Genomic DNA, 21581 nt, shown 5'->3' on the forward strand with positions numbered 1-21581 from the left:
AAAAGGTCCTTTATTTTACAAGGAGGAAGGCATGGGACCAGTATAAAGCTTCATTGTTGTCACATCCAGAACATCTGTTTATTTGGGTGAGGCTGAAAGTGAGAAATGAGAAAAAGATAAAAAAAATTAAGGGATTCAAGAGTGCACTAAAATCTGAAAAGCTACCAAGCCCCAACTATAAAACAGACAGTGTAAAAAGTGAGAGCAGTAATCTAAGCTCTTGATCGAAATCAAATTGGAAGTTTTATGATGAAGGGGTAAGACTTGAGAGAGACCATAAGGTCTCATCTTGCCAGTGAACAGGGAACATATTAATTCAGTTTGGCCACCTGGGGCCCATTTAGTGCACCAGAAGAGTAATTTGCTAAATGGGTCCCTCACAGTGAAAAAAAAAAAAAAAGAATGAGTAAACAGTGAGCAATTTAGGCATGGTAAACCACTAGTAGCTCAGGGGATATAAAAATGTGAAACTATAATTAGATCCCTTGTTTATAATGTACTAACTAAATGTATTACATTGTACCTTGCATCTTTCTGTGGGTATTTCTGGACACAGCTGAGCCCTCAACCATTCAGATTGAAACCATCCCAGCTATCAATTGTTGCCGCTATTAAAATTCCTACTGCTTATATTAGGAAAAATTCCAAAGATGTTTTCTTTTATCTTAGATTCAAGGATGCACACAGGATTAACCTAGATACAGCAAGTCAGTTACAAACCACGCAGCAGAAAAGATCTGTGGAACAGAATAGAAACTAATGTTCTCTATCTCCAAACTTAAGCTGTGAAAATATTTTTACAAGTTGGCATCAGGGTTTACAACGTTTCTGTCTTATGTTTCTTCTCAGGGTTATCTTTTGGCATTTGAAAAATAAGATGTATGGCCAGTCAGGAAGGTGGCAGAGGATTATATGTATGTTTAGAATATTTTAAAGGGTAGGGCCTTACGTATTTGCATATTCCTTGCTGTGTGTGTGTGGTGTTGTGTGTTGGTACTGGAACTTGAGCTCACAGGGTCTGGGCATTGTCCCTTAGCTTTTTCACTCAAGGCTGGTTCTCTATCACTTGAGCCACAGCTCTCCACTTCTGGCTTTTTGGTGGTTAGCCAGAGATAAGAATCTCATGGCCTTTCCGGCCCCGGCTGTCTTTGAACTGTGATCCTCAGATCTCAGCATCTTGTGTAGAAAGGATTACAAGAGTTACCCACATCTGGCAACGGTCAGAGAAATGGAGTCAAACCTGTCTATTTTGTGTTTGTTTTTTTGTGGTGCTGGGGGTCAGACCCAGGTCCACCCACATAAAGTGGGAGCGCCATTCTAGCCCCTGCTCTACTTTTTAAGTGGGAGAAGTTGTGATTCCATGAGTTTCTGGAAAAACATGTGCCTGTCATCAAAACCTTATTGAGAGAAGTTTGACAGTGTGGGTTGGCCCAGATGGTCTGGGTGATTCCCCACAATGCCAGTAAGCTCTAAGTACAAGTTCCATGGCTCGCCATCCATTTGTTATTTCAACTGCAAGATTCTGGCTGCTGTGGAATTCAGAGGATTATCTATTCTTTAGGAATTCTTCTTTCTTTCTCTCGCTTTTCACTCACAAGTTTTGTAACTTTGTGAAGGCTTAGGATTGCATAAACTTGTGAATGTTTTGGATTGCACAGTAGACCTTTTTTTACCCTGCACTCTGATTTTTCTGAGCACAATGAGATATATCATCTTCCAGATTATGGATTGTTCTCATTAGTTGGGGAAAAATAAATACTTTGCATCTACTTTTGTTTTGTTTTTTTAATCTTTTTATAGTCCAGAGTCTTGAACTCAGTGGCTTGTGCTCTCACTTGGCTTGTTTGCTTATGGCTGGTGCTTTACACTTGAACCACACTTCCATCTCAGCTTTTTGCTAATTAATTGAAGATGGAGGCTCTGGGATTTTTCTGCTTGGGCTGGCTTAGAACTGAGATCCTCTAATCTCAGTCTCCTGATTAGATAGGATTATAGGCACAAGCCAGTGGTGGCAAGTCTACTTCTATTTTCTTATTTTTTCAATTGTTAATGTATTTCCTTTTCAATACTGATAGTTTCACATTATTTACTATCTCTCCTACCTGCAATTTAGTATTAGGTATCTCTTACAGCAAGTTCCTCTTTATCAGAAGTATATGATGGCTCTCCAACTGCCCCTCCCAATTACAATAATTTCTCTCCCCTTCCCTTCCCCTCTCTGTCTATCCCCTCTCTTCCTTTTTTCCTTTAGTTGTACTGGGTTATTCCCTTGTTGAACACATGACTAGTGTACATTTCCATAGTAGTTTGCTAACTTACTTGAATCTGTATCTCTCTTATGGATATATGTAGTAACCCTATTTTTTAAAATGTTGCTATTGAGTGAAATGGAATAAAAACTAGTTTCATGAAACTAAGGAGTAAATCCTTTAAAATATGGAAAATAATTTTTAGGAATAATTTTAGGAATTTCAAGATTCACTAGAAAGTATTTATTTTTATCCTAGTAGCTTTCTCCATTTCTCTTTGATGCAATTGTATGGAAAAACTAAATGCATGTTTTCTTGGGGCAAACTCTCTCCTCACTTTTAGCAACTTTATTAAAGTTAAGTCCTGGGTAGTATGTAGTTAAAACTATTAAAAGGTCTTACATGTGAAAACTCAGATTTATAATCAATCAGGGTTATTCAATAAAAAGGTTTAATACCAAAGAATGAAATGAAGTCATCTTCAGGAACATGGATAGATGTGGAGATCATCATGTTGAGTGAGATCAGCTAGGTATCCTATGTTCTCATTTACATGTGAAATCTAGTCCTAAAATGGTAACAATGGTAATGAATGTGAAAGGGGATTGTGTGTGTAAGTGTGGGGGAGAACTCAGTGGGAAAGAGGAAAAAGGACAAGGGTATAAAGAGGATGGAAGTACATTACAGATAGATAAGATAGCTAGCTTAATTAAACCCACCAAATGCTTTGGAAAGGTGTGTGGGGGGGGAGGGGAGGTGAGAAAGGGAGGGTAGGAGAATAAAGTGGGTGAACATGTTTAAAGTATTCCATAAGCCTCAATGTGACGCTCTCAATAAACCCTCTGGTAATATTAATATATGCTAATAAAATATACCAAAAAAACAATGTTTTACAAAAGGGTTTAGTAAATTGTCCAAAAAAGAAAAGTCACTTTTCAGACCAGGACTAAACATTTAAGTGCAGGGAATATATGTTCCCTTGATAGGTTGGCAAATGCCTGTGATGCCAACACTGTGGAGGCTGAGACAGTGGGACTGTCAGTTCTAACTCTGCCTGAGTGAGATCTTGCCAATAAATAAATAGACTAAAAAAAAAAATCTTTCCCCCTTAAAAGAAAAAAACAACAGAAAAAGCCCATTTCCTATCTCACTGTCTCCATTCGAATGTGTCTGTCTTTTCCCCTCCTTTTCTGTGTGACTGAACAACGTCAAGGCTCAAGATCAGTGGGAAACGCTGGGCCCTTTGCCATTCCCCCCCCCCCCACTCCTAACAGGCGAATGGGAAAGGATGGGGTCAGGTTTGGACAATTCCCACCAGACACATGCAACTATCGTCTGAGCTAGAATTTCCAGACACTGCGTGTGTTCCCCGACCTTGAGAAAGCCGGGGGGGTGGGGTGGGGAGGGGAGTCCAGAGGACCCAGAGGCCGGCCAGGGGTCCCAGGAGCCCCGGTGTGTACTTACTTGTATTTTACACAACGGGCAGTGGTGTATACTCAGGATGTCCGCACTGTTTAAGAGTCTCTGAAAGCCCTCACTTTGAATTAGCAGTGAAAATAAGTCATCTGGGAAGCAAGAGTGGCCGGGTAACGGGGAAAGAAGAACGTTCCCGGGCAAATTGTTCAACAGCAGAGGGCACAACGCCCACTACCTACAGCCAGCAGCTGGCTGTATGGAAAGGACCGGAGTCCTGAGGATCTGTGGGGCTTGTAGTTCGTCCCCGCTCCCTCCCCGCATGTCCCACTCGGAATGGAACTACAACTCCCAAGGAGCCTCGCGCGTCTCAGGCTGTTTTCCACCCCCCTCCTCGAGTGGACTCTGGGACCGCCCAGCAACGGCCCCGCCCTCGCACGCACGCGTCACGTTTATTTACCCTGAGGTCCCGCCCCTCTGCCCTTCTCTCCCCCCGCCCCTCCCACGCCCCTCCCCAAAATGTCGTCCTGTGAGCTATTCATATTCATGAGGCCCGCCGCCCGCCTTCCCGCGCGCTTGATTAATATTCAATGAGCCGAGCTCGGCGGCTGGCTCGCGGGGGGGGGGGGGCGGGTGAGGCGGGCGGAGCGGGCGGGGCCTGGCGCTGGGGAGCGGGGGGGAGCCCTGGACCCGGCGGGGAGGGCGCGTGTGGCGGGGAAGGCGGGGGGGGAACGGTGCGGCCCGGCGGGCGCGCGGGATGGAACACCGAGACACCGACGGAATGCTCCGAATTGCCACATAATCCCCTGGAACGGCCGCGCCGAGCGCCATTGGCTTCTCCCTGCTGCTCCGCGCGCGGCCGCCGCCGCCGCCGCCGTCGTCTTCCACCTTCGCCTCACCGCCTCCCTCCGCGCCCGCCACCGCCGCCGCCGCCGCCCGAGCTGGGGGGGAAACGCGAAACCCCAGTGCGATGGAGCCCGCCGCCGCGGCGGCCCCGGCGCAGCGACTCCCCGACCCCAGCCGGGAGGACCGGGCGGCGGCGGTGGCGGCGGCGGCGGCGGCTCTGGCCGCGGCGGCGGCGGCCGGGGGCGGCCGGAGCCCGGAGCCCGCCGTGCTGACCGCGAGCGGCGGGAACGGCGGCGGCGGGGCGCGGGCTGAGGCCCCCCGCGAGGCGCCGCCCGGGCCGCCGCCGCCGCCGGGCCGAGCCGGGGGTACGGGGCGCCGGCGGCGGCGCGGGACTCCTCAGCCCCCCGCCGGCGGGATCGCCCCGGGGCCGGGGGCCGGCAGCGGCGCCAACTCGCTCCTGCTGCGAAGAGGGCGGCTGAAGAGGAATCTGTCGGCGGCGGCGGCCGCCTCGTCGTCGTCCTCGTCCGCGTCGTCGTCGTCCTCCGCCGGGCCCGCCTCGCAGTCCCCGGGCGCCGCCGGCCTCCCCGCCTCCTGCTCGGCCTCGGCGGCGTTGTGCACCCGGAGCCTGGACCGGAAGACGCTGCTGCTGAAGCACCGGCCGATGTTGCCGCTGCAGCCGTCGGACCGGGACTGGGTGAGGCACCAGCTCCGGCGGGGCTGCGTGCACGTCTTCGACCGCCACCTGGCCTCCGGCTACCTGCGCCCGGTGCTCTGCACGCTGGACACCACGGCGGGCGAGGTGGCCGCCCGCCTCCTGCAGCTGGGCCACAAGAGCGGCGGGGTGGTGAGGGTGCCGGGCCGGGCGGCCGGAGCCGCCGCCGCCGCCGCCGACGGCACCCCGGCGGCCGGCTCGCAGCTCGCCGCCTCGCCGTCGGACTCGGCCCCCGGCGGGATCGCCGCCCCGGCGGGGCCCGCCGTCGGGGGTCCGCCGCGCCCCCCTCCCGCCGACCTGCCGCTGCCCGCGGGCGCCTGGCCCGCCAGCCCCGCGCCCTCGGACTCCAGCCCGGGAGACGCGTTCCCGGGAGGCCCGGCTTCCCCGCGCGGGGCCCCGCGGCGGCGGCTGGACGGCGCGCCCGCCGCCGCCACCCCGGCCTCCGACACCGAGAGCTTCAGCCTGAGCCCCAGCGCCGAGAGCGTGTCCGATCGCCTCGACCCCTACAGCAGCGGCGGCGGCGGCGGCTCCTCGTCGTCCGAGGAGCTGGAGACCGACCCGGGGAGCCAGCCCCGACGGCCCCAGACGGCCACCCCGCCGCCGCCCCCACCGCAGAAAGCCCCCGGCGGGGCGGCCCCCGAGGGGTCTCGGGGGGACCCGGCGGCGGCGGCCCCGGGAAGCCTCCCGTCCCCCGGCGGGGAGCCGTGGCGGAGAAGGCGCCTCCGCCGCCCACCCTGTACGTGCAGCTCCACGGGGAGACCACCCGGCGCCTGGAGGCGGACGAGAAGCCCCTGCAGATCCAAAATGACTACCTCTTCCAGCTGGGGTTTGGGGAACTGTGGAGGGTGCAGGAAGAAGGCATGGACTCGGAGGTCGGCTGCCTCATCCGCTTCTACGCAGGTAAGGAAGCCACCTGCACGTTGAATCGTGTGTCCCCCCCCCCCCCAACTCTGGGTAGCCAAGCGAGACCCCCCTCTACACGGCCCACAGGGCCCAGCCCCAAAACCCACCGAGGGGCTGCTGAGTCTTGGCTGTTGGGGTGCAGCTGTTGGCGTGCGCTCTGCCTTAATGCTAAGCGGGAGACTTGCCGCCACTCCCGGGCTTCAGGTAGGAGGCAGGCCCGGGGGAAGTGGCGGCCCGGCCACCGGGAAGTGCGGGCTGTCTGTCCCCTTGTCCGGAAAGGCAGCGACTCCTTTGACACGGGAGGTCCTTTCCCATCCGGCCTCCGCTGGGGGCTCGCTGGCGTTCAGGCAGTTTGGGATTTCAGGGAACCTGCCCCAGTCCTCAGGAATGAACACACACCTTTCCCTGCCTTCTGCCCGAAATTTACCGGTCCTGCACCTAACCTGGAGAACGGTCCGGGGCCACCGAGGGCCTTTGTTTGTTCCACTCTGCTGGCACCTGACCGATGTTGTTCTTGTTGTGTGTTAGTTATTTCATTCCCCCCCCACCTCCACCCCTTATTTCAGTTTCTTCTGCATGAAAATGAGTTTGCTTCCAGCTTCAGGACTTGCACTAGAGTCCGTAATAAGGATTTAAGTAGTTGCCTTTTCTACTTTCGGGGTGGACCGCAGATCTTCCTGTCTTTCCAGTACCTGATCAAATTCGTAACGAGGGTTGATGAGAAATGGAGTGTGTGTCTTTTGGTTAAAGACTTGGCTGGTTCCAAATGAGGGATCTATGTAGATCTTGGTTGCTGCATTTGAACTCTTAAGTTTGCATCCTTTTCCTCTGTTTGAGCAAAAGTTCTCAGTGATAAGAAACTTAGAAAGTTAGACTAGAAAGACTAAATCATGAGGATTACATCTTTGCCAGCTCTAGGTTTTAGGTTGTAATGTCAGGGAAGTAATCATACTACCAACTCCATTATTCTGTACCTATTCATTTCATCTCACGGGTGTCCTAGTTGCAGTTTACCTAAGTTGAATAAGGAAAATTTTAAACTGTTGAGATATTTAAGACAGGCAGTATCCCTTTTGAGATATTCATCTTAAGTTTCACTGCAATTTTTCTGAAGTGCTTACGTGGATTTCTGGTGAATCTTTTGCTTATAAAGAAAATCAGATTTTAATACCATAGTATCTGTAGTGCTAAAGATACCATCTCAACTGAATGATAGGCCTTTAAAAATTTTGGCCCAGAATATGGGTGATTTTTAAAATTTTATTTTACAAAAGCAACTCCTGTATTATCCCTTTCTCCTACAGCTCATGGAATTTGTAAAATAATACTTGACGACAGCTTTCAAGGGTGGAAGCACCACTTGAAAGGAGAATATTTTGTTGAAATGGGAATGATACATGTTCTTTACATGGAGGGGATGATATAAAACAAGGTATAGAAAATGAACAATATTTGGACACTTATATGGAAGGAAGGAGCTTTTCAAACCCTTATTTTGTTCACAGTCAGTGTTGATCCTGATGAATGTCCATAGAGGTTTTGGGTGCTACAGTCATAAATTTCAAATCTTTAAATTGCCTTGATTGTCTTTTTGAGGGTGTCTACAGGATTCCAAGTGAATGATAAGCAAATTTTTTCCCCAGTGAATCTCAATGTAAAATGATAAATCCTTTTGTTAAATCTTCCATTTCTGGTATGATCATTTAAGTATTTTTGTTTTATTCTTTATGAAAAGCAGTAATTGTCACCTCACTCTGAACTTACTGCTCTACTCTACATGCACAGCATAAATACATATGTACATGTGCATATAAACTCATAAAAATGACTAATAAAATGGGGATGTCACTCCATAGTATACATCCTGTTCTTGAATATGAAGTTTGAGTACATACAAGGTTACAGAAAAGAAGATGCCTGGTAATTAAGATGTCTGATTGCTTGTTTTGTATTTAAACAGTGTTGAGCATATTTTACGTCTAGGTTAATATAACAAACAACTCTCTGCTGATACTCATTTGCCTTAGGACAAAATTTAGCATCTGGTGAGCTCATCTAAACTTTTGCACTGAAGTTTAGTCTTGCTATAACTCACTTTTTGAGACATTGTCAGACTTTATATATAGCCAAGGGGTTGACACTGGGCTGAAGAGATTCCTAGAAATACTATCTCTGGTGCTCCTGAGGAATATATATAGGGCACCCTAAGGGGATGCTGTATCTTGATACTTGTTTTCTTTAAGAAGAAATGTTTGTTTTGGATGACATCCTTAAAGAGCATGCTGGAAAATTCAATACCTTATTTTATCATTATACGCATAATTTGCGATTCTTGTTGCATGTCTTTATTGTAGGGGAGTTAAGGATAGCTAGGAAGGTATCTTTTCAGGCCTTCTTAATATTTTCCATCCTTAAGCTGAGCTCATTGTCTATGATTTTTTTCCCCCTTCCTAAAAATTTCCCACCTGGCTTCATTGTTCAACAAGTTCTTGTCCAGGAAAGAATTTTCATTCTCTGGAGGGCCACTTTTTCAATGAGGTTTAGTACCCAGGTTGTTCTTGAAAGTGTTTGAAAGCCATTTGTGGTCACTTTGAATGGTTAAGTATGTATTTGGGTAAGGTAAAATGAGTCTTCAGTGAAGTAAAAGGCTTTGGATAAAAAGTACCATGTAATTCTAGAAATAAAGAAAATTTAGATTGAAAATCATGTAACAGTCTTCTTAGCGTTTTAAAATAAGAGAAATTTTTAGTGAACATTTAATTCCCTTTTCAAATCAGACATCTTAAATTTTGCCTGAAAGAATAACTTTAGGTTAAAATTAAAGAATTTAGGTTGCCTGGAATAAATTTTATAGACACCTAAACATGAATGAGCTCCTGTTTTGGACTCTCTGGGAAGTCTGTGTTACTGAGCAAGGGCAGTTTTAAACTTTTAACTTTTAACCTTTTAGATCTGATATTCTGGCTATAATAATGGAGAGAACTTTTACAGAATGAAGAATACTGTACCTAGTGCATCTTGGACAAGATGTTTTTATATGTAAATCCTTAAGATGTCTTGGTAGAACAGTTTCCTTCCTTGTCTCATATTTCTTCTCTTTTTTCTCTTTTGAGAATGATCAATCCTTACATGGTTTCCTACATGGAAACCAGGAGGAGCGGTTCAGCATTAAGCTGTAGTATTGACTGGCAGGCTCTTATTACTATAATTACAGCAGTATCAAATAACGTACTTTGAACATATAACCCCAGTGTATGCTCCAGTAGTCCTTTTAGGTACAAAATGTTTACATTTATTTAGTTGTTTTTCATATTTTACATTTGTCATATTTATGTATTTGTTGTTTTGATGTAAAGTACATGATGTCTTTTTCTCTTGACCGTGCTTTGATAATAACACTGTTACACATTCGATTTTATTGTCTTCAAAAATCTTACAGGGTTTTCACATAAATTATCTCATTTGTCCTCTCAGAAACATTATTAGGGAGGGGTCGGTGTCAGTCCTTTTTAGATGGAGAAATGGATGCACAGAGAGATTTGACTCATATTCTTTCAGTCCTTGGTAGAGCTGAGAATAGACAGCTAGATGTTCTGCTTTGCAATTCATATCACTTTCCATGAATTGATGCTGAATTTCATTTACACTTAAATTTTTCACTTGGTTGAAAGCATTCAGAAAGTACGCTATGTTTGTTGGTAATGAGGTGCTATTATCCTGTAGACCTGAGAGGTATTCCTTGTAAAATGTGAATAATTCTATTTTTATCATACTACCTTTAAAAACATAACCTAGACTGGCAAAAAAGTAGATAATATATAAAGTACTGAAGTAATGTGAATATTCTGTTTACAAAAATAACAATACTTAGGGTTGAAATGAAATAAAGTTTACCTAACGGTTCCGTATTCTCTTACTCAAGCTTCTCATTTTTTAAACTGTAAATCTTCATTGAGAAGTAAATTAAGAATTTTCATCTAAAAAGTGGAGAGTAGAGCTGTGCTAGTCTAGTTCCTTTAAAATACTGAAAATACCCATTATTAAAAATCTTACTTGCCTTTTATTTTAAAAAGGATTATCTGTACTTGGTAGAACACTCATGATAAGTAATGCTTTATTGGTACTGCTATGTGTGCTTCTGTACCATTTTTTATGGAGCTATAGAGTAAATTCATCATTCCCCAAATGATGTCATTTGTACAATGATTGTAGAGAGGCCAATGGGGCTAAATGAATTAGGGTAAAATTTCTAGGTATATTTTTTTCTTGCTGTAAAATGGTATGGGGATTTAGCTTAGTGGTAGAGTACATGTTTAAGCATATATTAGGTCCTGGGTTCAAACCCTAGTAAAACACACACATACACACACACACACACACACACACACCTGCCTGCATACACACAAATTGTTTAATCAACTCCCTTAAATGATTAGTAATTGATTCTGAGGTGATGATTAATTTTTTAGTGTAATACATGCTTGTTTGTAATTTTTCTTTTTCTTGAACCCTGTATTTAACCTGTATTAGTAACATAACATTCACTGACACTGTATAAGATCCAGCCTGGTAGAAAATGTGACATATTTGAATAACATTTGTTGAATTTATTAAACTTTGTGAGGCAGCTGGTGGCATGTGCCCTGATTCTTTAGCTTTCCATCATCCTGTTTGGGTGTTCTGGGATGTGCTAAACACACATATGGGCAGTTCTCCCTTGGCAGGAGATTTGAGATGTGCCAAATATTATTAATATATTCTATTTCACGTGAATGAACTTTGTGAACTTGGAAAGAGCATTCTCTTTCAAAGTTTTCTTAGAGCTAACATCCTTTTCCCTTTGCAAGGCATCTCCTAACTTCAACTTTGAGATGAATTTAATGAGACATCTGTCAAATGAAGCATCTTAAATTTAATGATTTTGTTGTGTGCCATAGTTCAGTCTGTCTGGACTAAGGAGAAGGGTTTAATTGTACTTTGAAAGTTGAGAAACCCTAGCGCACCCAGTAGAAAACTATTTCTTTAAAAACACCTGACATTTTGAAAAAGAGAGAGAAAAAAGAGATGTTGTCAAAATGCCTAAAGCAGACTGGGAAAATAGTGTCTCCCCCCACCTCCCCCTCTTAAAAAAGCCTACCTTATAAAACTCAGTCCCCTCCTTAACCACACATACTGGTGGCATACTGGTAATGAGGGGTTTGGAATCTGGCCTAATGTCACTGTTGTTTCTAGGGCAAAACTCTTTTTTATACTTTAGGATTTGGAATATTTAGAAAAATGAAACTCAAAGATCTGGATAAAATAAACCTTAACAATAGGTTATTTGGCTAACAAATAGCAGACCTTTCAAGTTGTGTGACACTGTACTTTTTTTTAAAGTCAACTCTAATAGCCGTTTTTGATTTGTGAAGTAATATTACACTTTAATTTTATAGATGGAATGGTGGTTTTACCATGAGTTGGCCTGATGTACTTGTCAATATGTTAATTGAAACAAAGCATAACGATGCTGTTATGCCACATTTTTATCCTTTTTTTTAAATAGTTGGGATTGTTTTTATACATTGTAAAATGTATTTAATGACAAAGTATCTTTTTGAGGTGTTCATTTACTGGCCTCTGCATTTGTAACCTAAGGTGCTCTATTGAAAGTTGGGCAAAACACTTTATTTGTATGCTGTACATATTTTAGGAGTTTGCAAATAACAATACTTTATAGTAGGAAATTTTAAAAAAACCACCTAGAGTTATTGGTGTATACTTTCTCCAGTGAAGCTTGACTAAAAGTAAATGGGTCTCATTTCCAGCTATATGAAAGCATTCTTACAGGATTGGATAAAATTTGAAATAATTAATTTGGAACCATGTTTATAATGTATGAAACATGTTTAGAAATTTGAGATTTGAGAGAATTTGAATTAGTTCTTTTTCCCTTAGATTTTTTCTTCATTCTTTTAAGCGGGAAGCAATTTATATGTGCAATATCTATTTCTTCTGACTCTTACCTGGTGAAGAGTAGTTGGAGAATGGATCTTTGCATATACCTTTCTTAGTTAATAGATGTGTTCAAGTGTTGGGATTTCCCCAAGTAGCAGGCATGATTTCAAATAAAACAAAAATATAGTATGATCTATACGAGTTTTCATTGTAATTTATCTTTTTTTTTTTTTTTAAATGGTTCTGGGGCTGGAACTCAGGACGTAGTGCTGCTCTCTGTTGGCTTTTTCGTTCAAGGCTGGCACTCTGCCACTTGAGCCATAGCTCTGCTTCCAGCTATTTTATGGTTTATTTGAGATAAGAGTCTCACAAATTTTTCTGCCTGGGCTGGCTTCCATTGAGATCCTTAGATCTCAGCCTTCTGAGTTGCTAGCATTACAGGCAGGAGCCACCAGTGTATAGCTGTTCTGTTGTAATTTAACAATTGTCTAGATATTACATTCAGCTGACTCCTGAAACATGGATTAAAGATTGAGATTTTATGTGTAAAACCAGTTCTTTTTTTTTTTTTTTTTTTTTGCAGAGGAATGACGGTGCATTTATTTAAATTATGAGTAGCTGGGTCAATTTAAAGTAGGAGGAAAGGACACCAGGGCTCTATCTTCTCTTTATCAGAATCTGTTTTTTTTTTTAAAATTTGTTTATTAATTAAAAAAACTTTTTGACAAGGTGTTGTGCGTACAGTTACATAATAGGGCAGTGTGTACATTTCTTGTGATATCTTACACTCTGTTTTTCTTTCCCTTCCCTAGATCAGGTAGACATATATACATTACACAGTGTACCACAAACATATACAGTAGCCACGTGGCCTATGCCAAAGGAAATTCACCTAGGACTTTAAATGTAACATCAACAATAGAGTTTGCTTATCCTTGTCTTATATGAACATACATACATAGCTTTATGAGCTATTGTGATCCACTGAGAGGTCTATTTTTGACCTTTATATGTTGAGTAGTTGTTTGGTTTTAGTTACATAATGTAGGGTCGCTGGCCCAAACCTGTGGGAAATACCATTTGACAAGAAGTTTTTTGTTTCTCACAGACCTGGTCTCTACTGTCTCCCCCACCCCCCTCCTTAACAGTCATATATCAAGGAGATCATGCCCCTTTGTTTTCTGTAATCTAGGCATGTCTCACTCAACATTATTTGTTCAAGTTCTGACCATTTCCCTGCGAATACCAATATTTCACCATTTCTAATTGCTATGTAGTATTCCATTGTGTATAGGTACCATATTTTTTGGATCCATTCATCTGTGGAGGGGCATCTGGGTTGTTTCCATATTTTGGCTATTGTGAATTGTGCAGCGATAAACATGGAAGTGCAGATGTCTTTTTGATATCTTAGGATCTGTTGTTCAGGATAGATGCCTAGGAGTGGTATGGCTGGGTCATAGGGTAGGTCTATGTTGAGCTTTTTGAGGAACCTCCATACTGTTCTCCATAGTGTAAAACCAGTTCTTGATCATGTATTAGGAGAAGTATATTCCTAAGGAATGTATTTTGAGAGCTTGTCATCTACCTTAGTGGTTGAAGCTGTATTTTGTAGTTTATGAGTTTGATGTGTTTGTGTGTAGGGGGTTTGTGTTTTTTTTTGGGGGGGGCAGCACTCAGAATTGAATCTAGAGCCATAGGTATGCTAGCAAGCATTGCATCACTGATTAGCATCCCTAACCCTCAATATTTGAGGCAAAGTGCTGTGTACCACAGCGCACTTGAGATCCTGAGATCTACTTTTCTATTGCAAGTGGTAGGATTATGGGTGTGTACCACTGCATCTGGCTGAGTTGTGTTTTTTTCATCTGTAAAATAATGGAGTGGAAGTTGTCAGATAAATCTGTTTTCTTTTGAAGAAGGGGAGAGAGAGAGAGAGAGAAACATACACATACACACAGACAGAGAGACATACACAGAGACAGAAAAAGAGGGACAGAGAGGGACAGTGGAGATTTGAAATCAGACTTTTTGGTAGAAATTAGAGCTGAAGAAGAATGAAGAATATTTACCTTCTCTTGGTCAATCCTACTTATAGTAGAATTCAGCATGTTAGAAATGGATTTAAGGAAACACATCCCGCCTCCTCTCCACCCTCCCCCCGCCAGTCCTGGGGCTTGAACTCAGGGCCTGAGCACTGTCCCGTCCCTGGCTTCTTTTTACTCAAGGCTGGCACTCTACCACTTGAGCCACAGCACCTTTTCTGGCTTTTTCTATATGTGGTGCTGAGGAATTGAACCCAGGGCCTCATATATACAAGGCAAGCACTCTACCACTAGGCCATATTCCCAGCCCTGGAAATACACCTTTTAAATTAGAAATAAAATTATTTTCTTGATTTATAAAATAAGTTATCTTCATAATCTAGTTTAATAACTTATTCTAAGAATTTCTTTAGTGGGATCCAAATGCATGAAACTTGCTGGTTAATTAGTTTTAATTCATTGTGAGCCTTGCGCCTGTCTACTGGCACTTAGAATCAGGGGAAGAAAAAGCACTAAGAGAAAATGGAAGTTTTTCACTATTTTGATTAGATTATAGACTTTAGGATCCCACAGAATTTATTTTCACATCTGTGGGGGTTTCATTTTGTGCTCAAAGCAAGTGCTCTGCCACTTGAGCCACAGCTCCATTTCTGGATTTTTGGTAGTTAATTTGAGATTAAGAGTCTCACATACTTGCCCTGGCTGTCTTTGAACCTTGATCCTCAGATTTCAGCTGCCTGAGTAGCTAGGATTACAGGTATGAGCCACAGGTACCCAGCAACATCTGCATTTTTATAGACCAGGGAGGCAAATCTCAGGATTAAAGTGTGTAGTCCTCTATCATCCATGCAGATCTGTTTCAGAATTAGGGTTCATAATCAGGATATTGATGTTCTGCTCAGTGTCTTTGACTGCTTTTTATTTATCACTCAGAAGTAAAGTTCAGAAAGTGAGTACCTTATGCATTTGGTGGTTTCTCTATTATTTCAAAGTTTTACAATTTTCTTCATTCTAATCAATGCTTTGGGAAGGTTGCATACCAAAGTGGCAGGTTGTAAAGAGAGAACATGGAAGGGAGCAGCTGGATATTCATTTGCACAGAGGAAAATTAGCTTACATTAGTGATGTTACCCTTTGGGGGATTTATGGTAGGACTTGTGACAGGTGGCTAAAAAGAGATACATTGCTAGTAAATCAGGATGGGCTTGTCTAGTTCTTTGAAATTGACATTGCGGGGAGAATAGAAATGTTGGAAAAAGAAATGTTTATATTTAAAAAATTAATTGGGAGGAGAAATTAAGAATAGATTAAAATTCTCATCCAAACATACATTAAAAATTCAGTATTTGTTATTTTATTTTTTGTACTGGTCCTGGGTCTTGAACTCAGGGCCTGGATGCTGTCCGTGAACTTTCTGTTTGCTCAAGGCTGGTGCTTTACCACTTGAGCCACTGTGCCACTTCCTGGCTTTGTCTGAGCAGTTTATTGGAAATAAGTCTCTCAGACTTTTCTGCCTGGGCTGGCATCAAGCTACCACCCTCAGATCATAGTCTCCTGAGTAGTTAAGTTACAGGCATCAGCCACCAGTGCCCAGCTTTATTGATCTGTTTAAAGGTATTTCATGATCAGTTATGATTTAGTGTTGCACTGTGTGAGATACTTATTTCCCAGTATGGCAGAAAATCAGAATTATAGAGTGTTATGAGGTTCGAGGGAGGAGATTCCGTGTCCCTCCAAGAGTCCAGCACTCAGAGACAGTCTCAAGCAAAAAGATGGATTTATTGGGCTAGGAAAAAGCAAACTGACTGGCTAGGGACGCACAGACTCGGGAGCTGAAACTGGGACCATAAAAAAGAGCAGGCTGACTGGCCAGAGACACAGTGCAGACTCGGGCGCTGACACAGTTGGGTAACTTGTCTGGATTTGTATAGCGAGCAAGGTGTCTAGGATATCGCATGCCAGAGCTAACTGGTTCTCTGGTCCCCCCACCCACATTGCTTTGCTTCCTATTAAATAAACAATTACCTAGTTTTGTGAACTTGGGCATTTCAGCATTTAGGAAGCATAGACTTTAAACTAGGTAAGATTCTGGACTTGAGTTTTAGCTTTGTCCCTGAGCCAGGAGCTCAAGCTCATCCTCTCTTCACATTGACCTAAACAACAAGTATTGTTGAGAAGATCAGATGTGGTAACTAACATGCTGGGGGACCAGTATTTGTTAGGGGTATGTGCTGTCACTTCTAGGACTGGAAAGGGTGCTGAGGGAGACACTGCAGACCTGTGGCTGACTGTGTGTGGGCTTTGTATGTGAGATAGCATACATTCCTTAACCTCCCTCAGCCTCAATTAGAGAAGGAGAACAGGTGATTTAAAAAAGTCTGTCAGAAGGAACTTCATGAGATTCAAATTGGATGATATATGGGGAAGTGCTCTGTAAACTGTGAGGTGTTGTATAATGTGGTTTTATTTTTAGCAATAGTAAATTGCCACAGATGTTACTGTTGATTAGGGCTCATTAAGGAAGGTGGGATATAGTGTTATGGGGCTGTGATGCTTAATTACACAGAAGACCATGCACATTCATTCATCCAGTGAGCAATTCTATGAGCTTCTAATATGTCAAAGGTACTTTTGATTCAAAAACACTTAATATGAAGTATCTGTGATACCTTGAAATACTTATAGATTTGGAGAAATGTAAGCAAATATTTATATAAAAAGGTAAAAAGTAATCTAGTGAAAGAGGAGAGAAGGCTCCTCACTTTACCGTGAACATTGCCAGAAAGCTTGAGTGAGCTTTTGACGACCTGAGGAGTATAGATTGTTGCCTTATTCTAGGATCTTGAGTTGTTTCAGGAACATATATTTTTGCTTCAAAGTCCAGTCAGACCAAGTTTAGTGTTATTCATTCTAATGTAATCTTTAAGTTTCACCAGGTGCTTCCCTAGACATCTAGACTTTTTTTTTTGTCTACTTGAATAATTTTGGGCTTCAGTTGCTGTCATAGTTTGTCACAGATTTTGGATTAGAGCATCTATTAATTGTTTTCCTTGTCAAGAAAACGCAAATGTATGCATGTGAGGTGCACCTCTCGGTGTGCCTGGGGTATTCCGGAAGCTGTTCTCTTTTAAGGTTCATGACATTTTGAGTTTCTGTGGGTGAATGAAATTTATGACAAATTCTGTGTACAGCTTCTGAAGGCAGATACTTTAGTGTCATGTGTAGGCCTCATTAATAAAAGCTATGAAGGATAGCTAATTGGTCATAACTTGGAAGTTTTTGTGTTTTTTTTAATCTGAAAATCTGCTACCTGAGTTTCTCAGATAAAAGGATTTTTAAATAAACTAGGAAGAAACACATAATGCTCGGTACCAGTGGCTCACGTCTGTAATCCTAGCTTCTTAGGAGGCTGAGAATTGAGGATCAGGGTTCGAAGCCAGCCTGGGCAGGAAAGTCTGTGAGACTCTTACCTCTAATAAACTACTTAGAAAAAGCTGGAAGTGGCACTGTGGCTCAAGTCATAAGAGTGATAGCCTTGAGCAAAATAAGCTCAGATGGTGTTCAGGACCTGAGTTCGAGGGTAGAGGGGGCACAAAACAAACACTCCCAAGCAAAACTATTTAAAATAGCTCTTTCATCTGTCTATAATTTCTGTACTGTGCATATGGCGAGTAAAGTCTTTACTGATGAGCTATCATGATTTCTTAAGCACTTGGCAAATGACTTTAGGAGGAAATATTGTCTCATGCAGTATAGCTCACAATCCTGGGGAAAAAAAAAGCTTCACTTTGCTGTTAGTTTTAAAATTATGACAAATGCCATACAAAATTTTACATCCCAAGTCAAGCTTCTAATCAAATGACATAAAGTGATCAGCAATAGGGATAATTAATTACCTGCCAATACACAACTTTCTACCATAATTTTGGAGACTTTAGTTAATTCATTATGGCATCCATCAGCACAGTATCTTCTTTATCTTTTCAAAACACTTGTAAGACCAGGGCTGTTCGTAATTACTAAGAGAGAACCTGTTGAATGCAGTAATTGAAGTTACCAACACCTGCTAATGTATAGCTTAGTTAGGTCTTCCTTGTGTAAAGTGGATGACAACCTCACATCCCCACACAGTGTAGTCCTGAATGACTGGAGGACATCTCATCTAGTTTCTTACTTGGCATGAAAACCTATGGTTAGTCTGTTCCTGACTGATGGTCATTTGGCTTCTGATTGTCATATGCTGTGCTGGCATTGTGAGCAGCAATATGGAGATCTCTGTCCTTGAAAGGTTAGCTTTGAACTAGCTTTATTAATATCCCCTGGGAACTTATTAGAAATATAGACTCTCAGGCCTCACCTCAGTTGTACAAAATATTAGCACTTTTTAAAATTTAATTTCATTGTCAAGGTGATATACAGAGGGATTACAGTTACATATATAAGGTAGTGAGTATATTTTAAAAAAATTTTGTCAAGGTGATGTACAGAGGGGTTGTTACAGTTACATAATAAGGTAGTGAGTATATTTCTTGTCATATTTGTTATACCCTCCCTCATTTTTCTTTCCCTTCCCTAGCTTAGATAAACATATATAAGGTATCCAGTGTACCAAAATCGTATACAGTGACCACAGGGGGTACACCATAGGAAATTCACCTAGTACATTAAACATAACGACAATAATAAAATCCTACTGTTTCCATCTCTTGGAGTTCATTTTGCTTAGCCTCATCTTATATACACATGTGGTGAGTACATTTCTTGTCAAACTTGTTACCCTTTCCCTCCTCATTTCCACCATAGTGTCTTGCAAGTATCACTGTTGCATTGGTTCGCCCTTTGTCCTTTGTCTCACCATTTTGTTGTTCCCATTCCCTTCCCTAATTCAGAAAAACGTATATACAACATGCAGGGTACCAAAATCAAATACAGTGACAACGGGGGGTAAACCATAGGAAAAAGAAAACAAGAAAAAAGAAAGAACTTCACATAGTACATTAAAAACAACAACGAGAAATCTCTTGTTAGTATTAGCATTTTAAAAGCTCCCAGGCATTTCCTCTACATCATAGTTTGAGAAGTGGTAGTACTGGTTAAATTAGAAGCGGGACAGATTTGGAATTGGAGGAGGTGAACTGTTAGGTGGTTCAAAGTTAGACCTAGCAGAACCTAGCAAAGAATAAGTGGGAGGGAGGAAAAAGAGACTTAACATTGACATGTCATTTCTTGAAATTCAGTAGCCAACTGACAGTTTTGGTGGTAGAAGCTCAAAAATTGGTGGTAGAAGCTCAAAAATGCTAAGTTTGTGGTTTGGGTGAGGGGAGAATTGTGGATCAATTTGAAAACATGAAGCAACAGAATACGCAGAAATATCATTAATTAACTCAGTAAACTTTGAGGACTAGGCACTGGAGTTAGGAGTTGGTGATATAATGAATGAAGGTGTGTCTTCTTGGTAGTTACTAATTGAATATTAGAGTACTGAATTGAATATTAGAGTTCAAAATATGAATGCATGCTAAGCTGACTGCAGCTGTCAGCTGGTAAATAGACCTGGCTCACCACCCAGCTTCCAAATTTCACTGGAGCTTTATTGCTTTTCTGCACTTACCATATATACAATAAGTCTTGGGAAGAAACTGTTTACTTCATTTTTTTGTTGTTGTTGTTTTTGTTCTTTTTTAGTAAGAGCCTTGCTTTTTTCATATATAAGATGGGTGCTTATCTTGAGCATAGTTAAAGGGATACCAGGAAAGAGGTCTGAATATAGGAAATTTATGAAGGATGTATTACCTTTGTTTGCTGATGCTTTACTATCTAGTGGGGTTGGGATTTATGGAAACCATTATAATGAACCTCAGAATGCCTTGATAGAGGTGTTTAATGCCAAGGGAATACAGGAAGCTGACACATCAACTTCCTGGTTGGAATGCTCTGGAAATTCTTCCTGGGCCCTGTATGAACCAGCAACTGGAACTGCAGGAAATGGGCATGTGAGATACTAAAGTAGGAAGGTAAGGGTATGATATGGATGAGGAATGGCAAGTTATTTGGGGTGGTAAAGTATTAGGCAATGAGATTATAAGAGGTAAAACTAAAAGAGAGATTTGGGCCACATGATGAAACGCCTCATGCTTAAGTAGTGACTGACTTGATAAGCAATAAAGTGGGGAGTGGCATGATTAGATTTGTGTTCTAGGGTGTTGACTGGCAGCTGGCTGGAAGATGGTTTGGAGAGGAAGTTACCAGGGACTTGGAGGCCAACATAACAAAGATTCATTGAAATTCTTTTCTGAAAACATTCACACAAAGCTAGAGACCCAAGGAAATGCTAGTATGCTGCCCTTGCCTCAAGGAGTTTAGCCTTCTAAGGGTGAAAGAATTGCAATACACATAGTGTACCACTCTTGAGGTTTACCCTTGTTGTACAAGATAGGGAAATAATCACTTCTGTGATGATAGGGGGAGGAGTAGGTGGGGATGATTTTGAAGTCTAGGAAGAGTAGGCCGGAGTAGTAGATGGGAAAGGACATTCCTGGCAGAAGACGAATGCTTACCTAGTTGATCAGAAGGGCTACATGAGGTCAGGATAAGCAAAAAACCACAGACTTGAGATAGTTGTTTAGAATATAGAATTGTTGAGTTTTAGTGAATGATTATATGTGTGTGTGTTGGAGTGTGTTTGGGAGAGGAAGAGTTCAGGATTTTGTATTTATTCCTGAGCTACTTCTAGTATGTTCTCCAAGTTGAGAACTAGATACAGTGTGAACAATACTGACAAGGTTATGTATGTTAGAATGAGTTCGTGGTTTCTAATTTCTGATCATCTCCAAGAATTTGTTAGTGTATAGGAGAGAGATGATGAGTTAAAATTTGGATGTGTTAAATTGGAGTTCTGGAAGGTATATGAAGGTATAGATGCTTAAGGATAGTCCATATTCAGGTAGTAGTTGAAGCCTTTGGAATGAATAAAATTGAAAGGGAAATGCACTAGGGAAAACAAGTCCATAGAATACTTTTATTTTGAAAGTGGTAGTAAATTATTTTGAGTAAAACAGTTTAAGAAACAAAAGAGATGTACTCTGTAATACAAAGGTTAATTAACAAGCAAAACTAATTTTGGATGATGGATTATGCTTGTGGTTACCTTTACAGAAATATTCATGGCAGTATTCTTTGTATTGATATGGGATTTGCTTTTCTGGGATGAAAATATCAAACTGTTCTCCAGTTTATGTCCTTAATTGATTAGGTGAAAGGTATATAAATCAGTGGAAGAAAGAAAGGAACCTGGAAGGAAGAAATTGGAACATTGTTTTTGTTTTGAGGGGCAAGAAAGAGAGAAGTAGAGGCTAAGAAGGATGGGTGAATGAATGGAGAAGAAACATAAACAGAGAAAAGTCTTGGAAGAAATAAGAGGGTGCAGTGGAGAGTATCTTTGGGTGAGAAGAGGGCCAGCTATTTCCCTAAGGCTAT

At 42.3% G+C, this 21581-nt stretch overlaps 1 protein-coding gene across 1 annotated transcript in view; it reads left to right on the forward strand.

The window, feature by feature from the left end:
• Positions 1–4514: 4514 nt before the first annotated feature.
• Positions 4515–21581, forward strand: part of Phlpp1 (PH domain and leucine rich repeat protein phosphatase 1) — a 183309-nt gene continuing 166242 nt past the window's right edge. Inside the window, 2 exon segments of the mRNA XM_048363595.1 lie at positions 4515–5899; positions 5902–6120. Coding sequence (XP_048219552.1) covers positions 4633–5899; positions 5902–6120 — 1486 coding nt within the window. The 5' untranslated portion in view covers positions 4515–4632.

Source organism: Perognathus longimembris, chromosome 15, assembly GCF_023159225.1.
Source record: "Perognathus longimembris pacificus isolate PPM17 chromosome 15, ASM2315922v1, whole genome shotgun sequence".
Classification (NCBI taxonomy): Eukaryota; Metazoa; Chordata; class Mammalia; order Rodentia; family Heteromyidae; genus Perognathus; species Perognathus longimembris.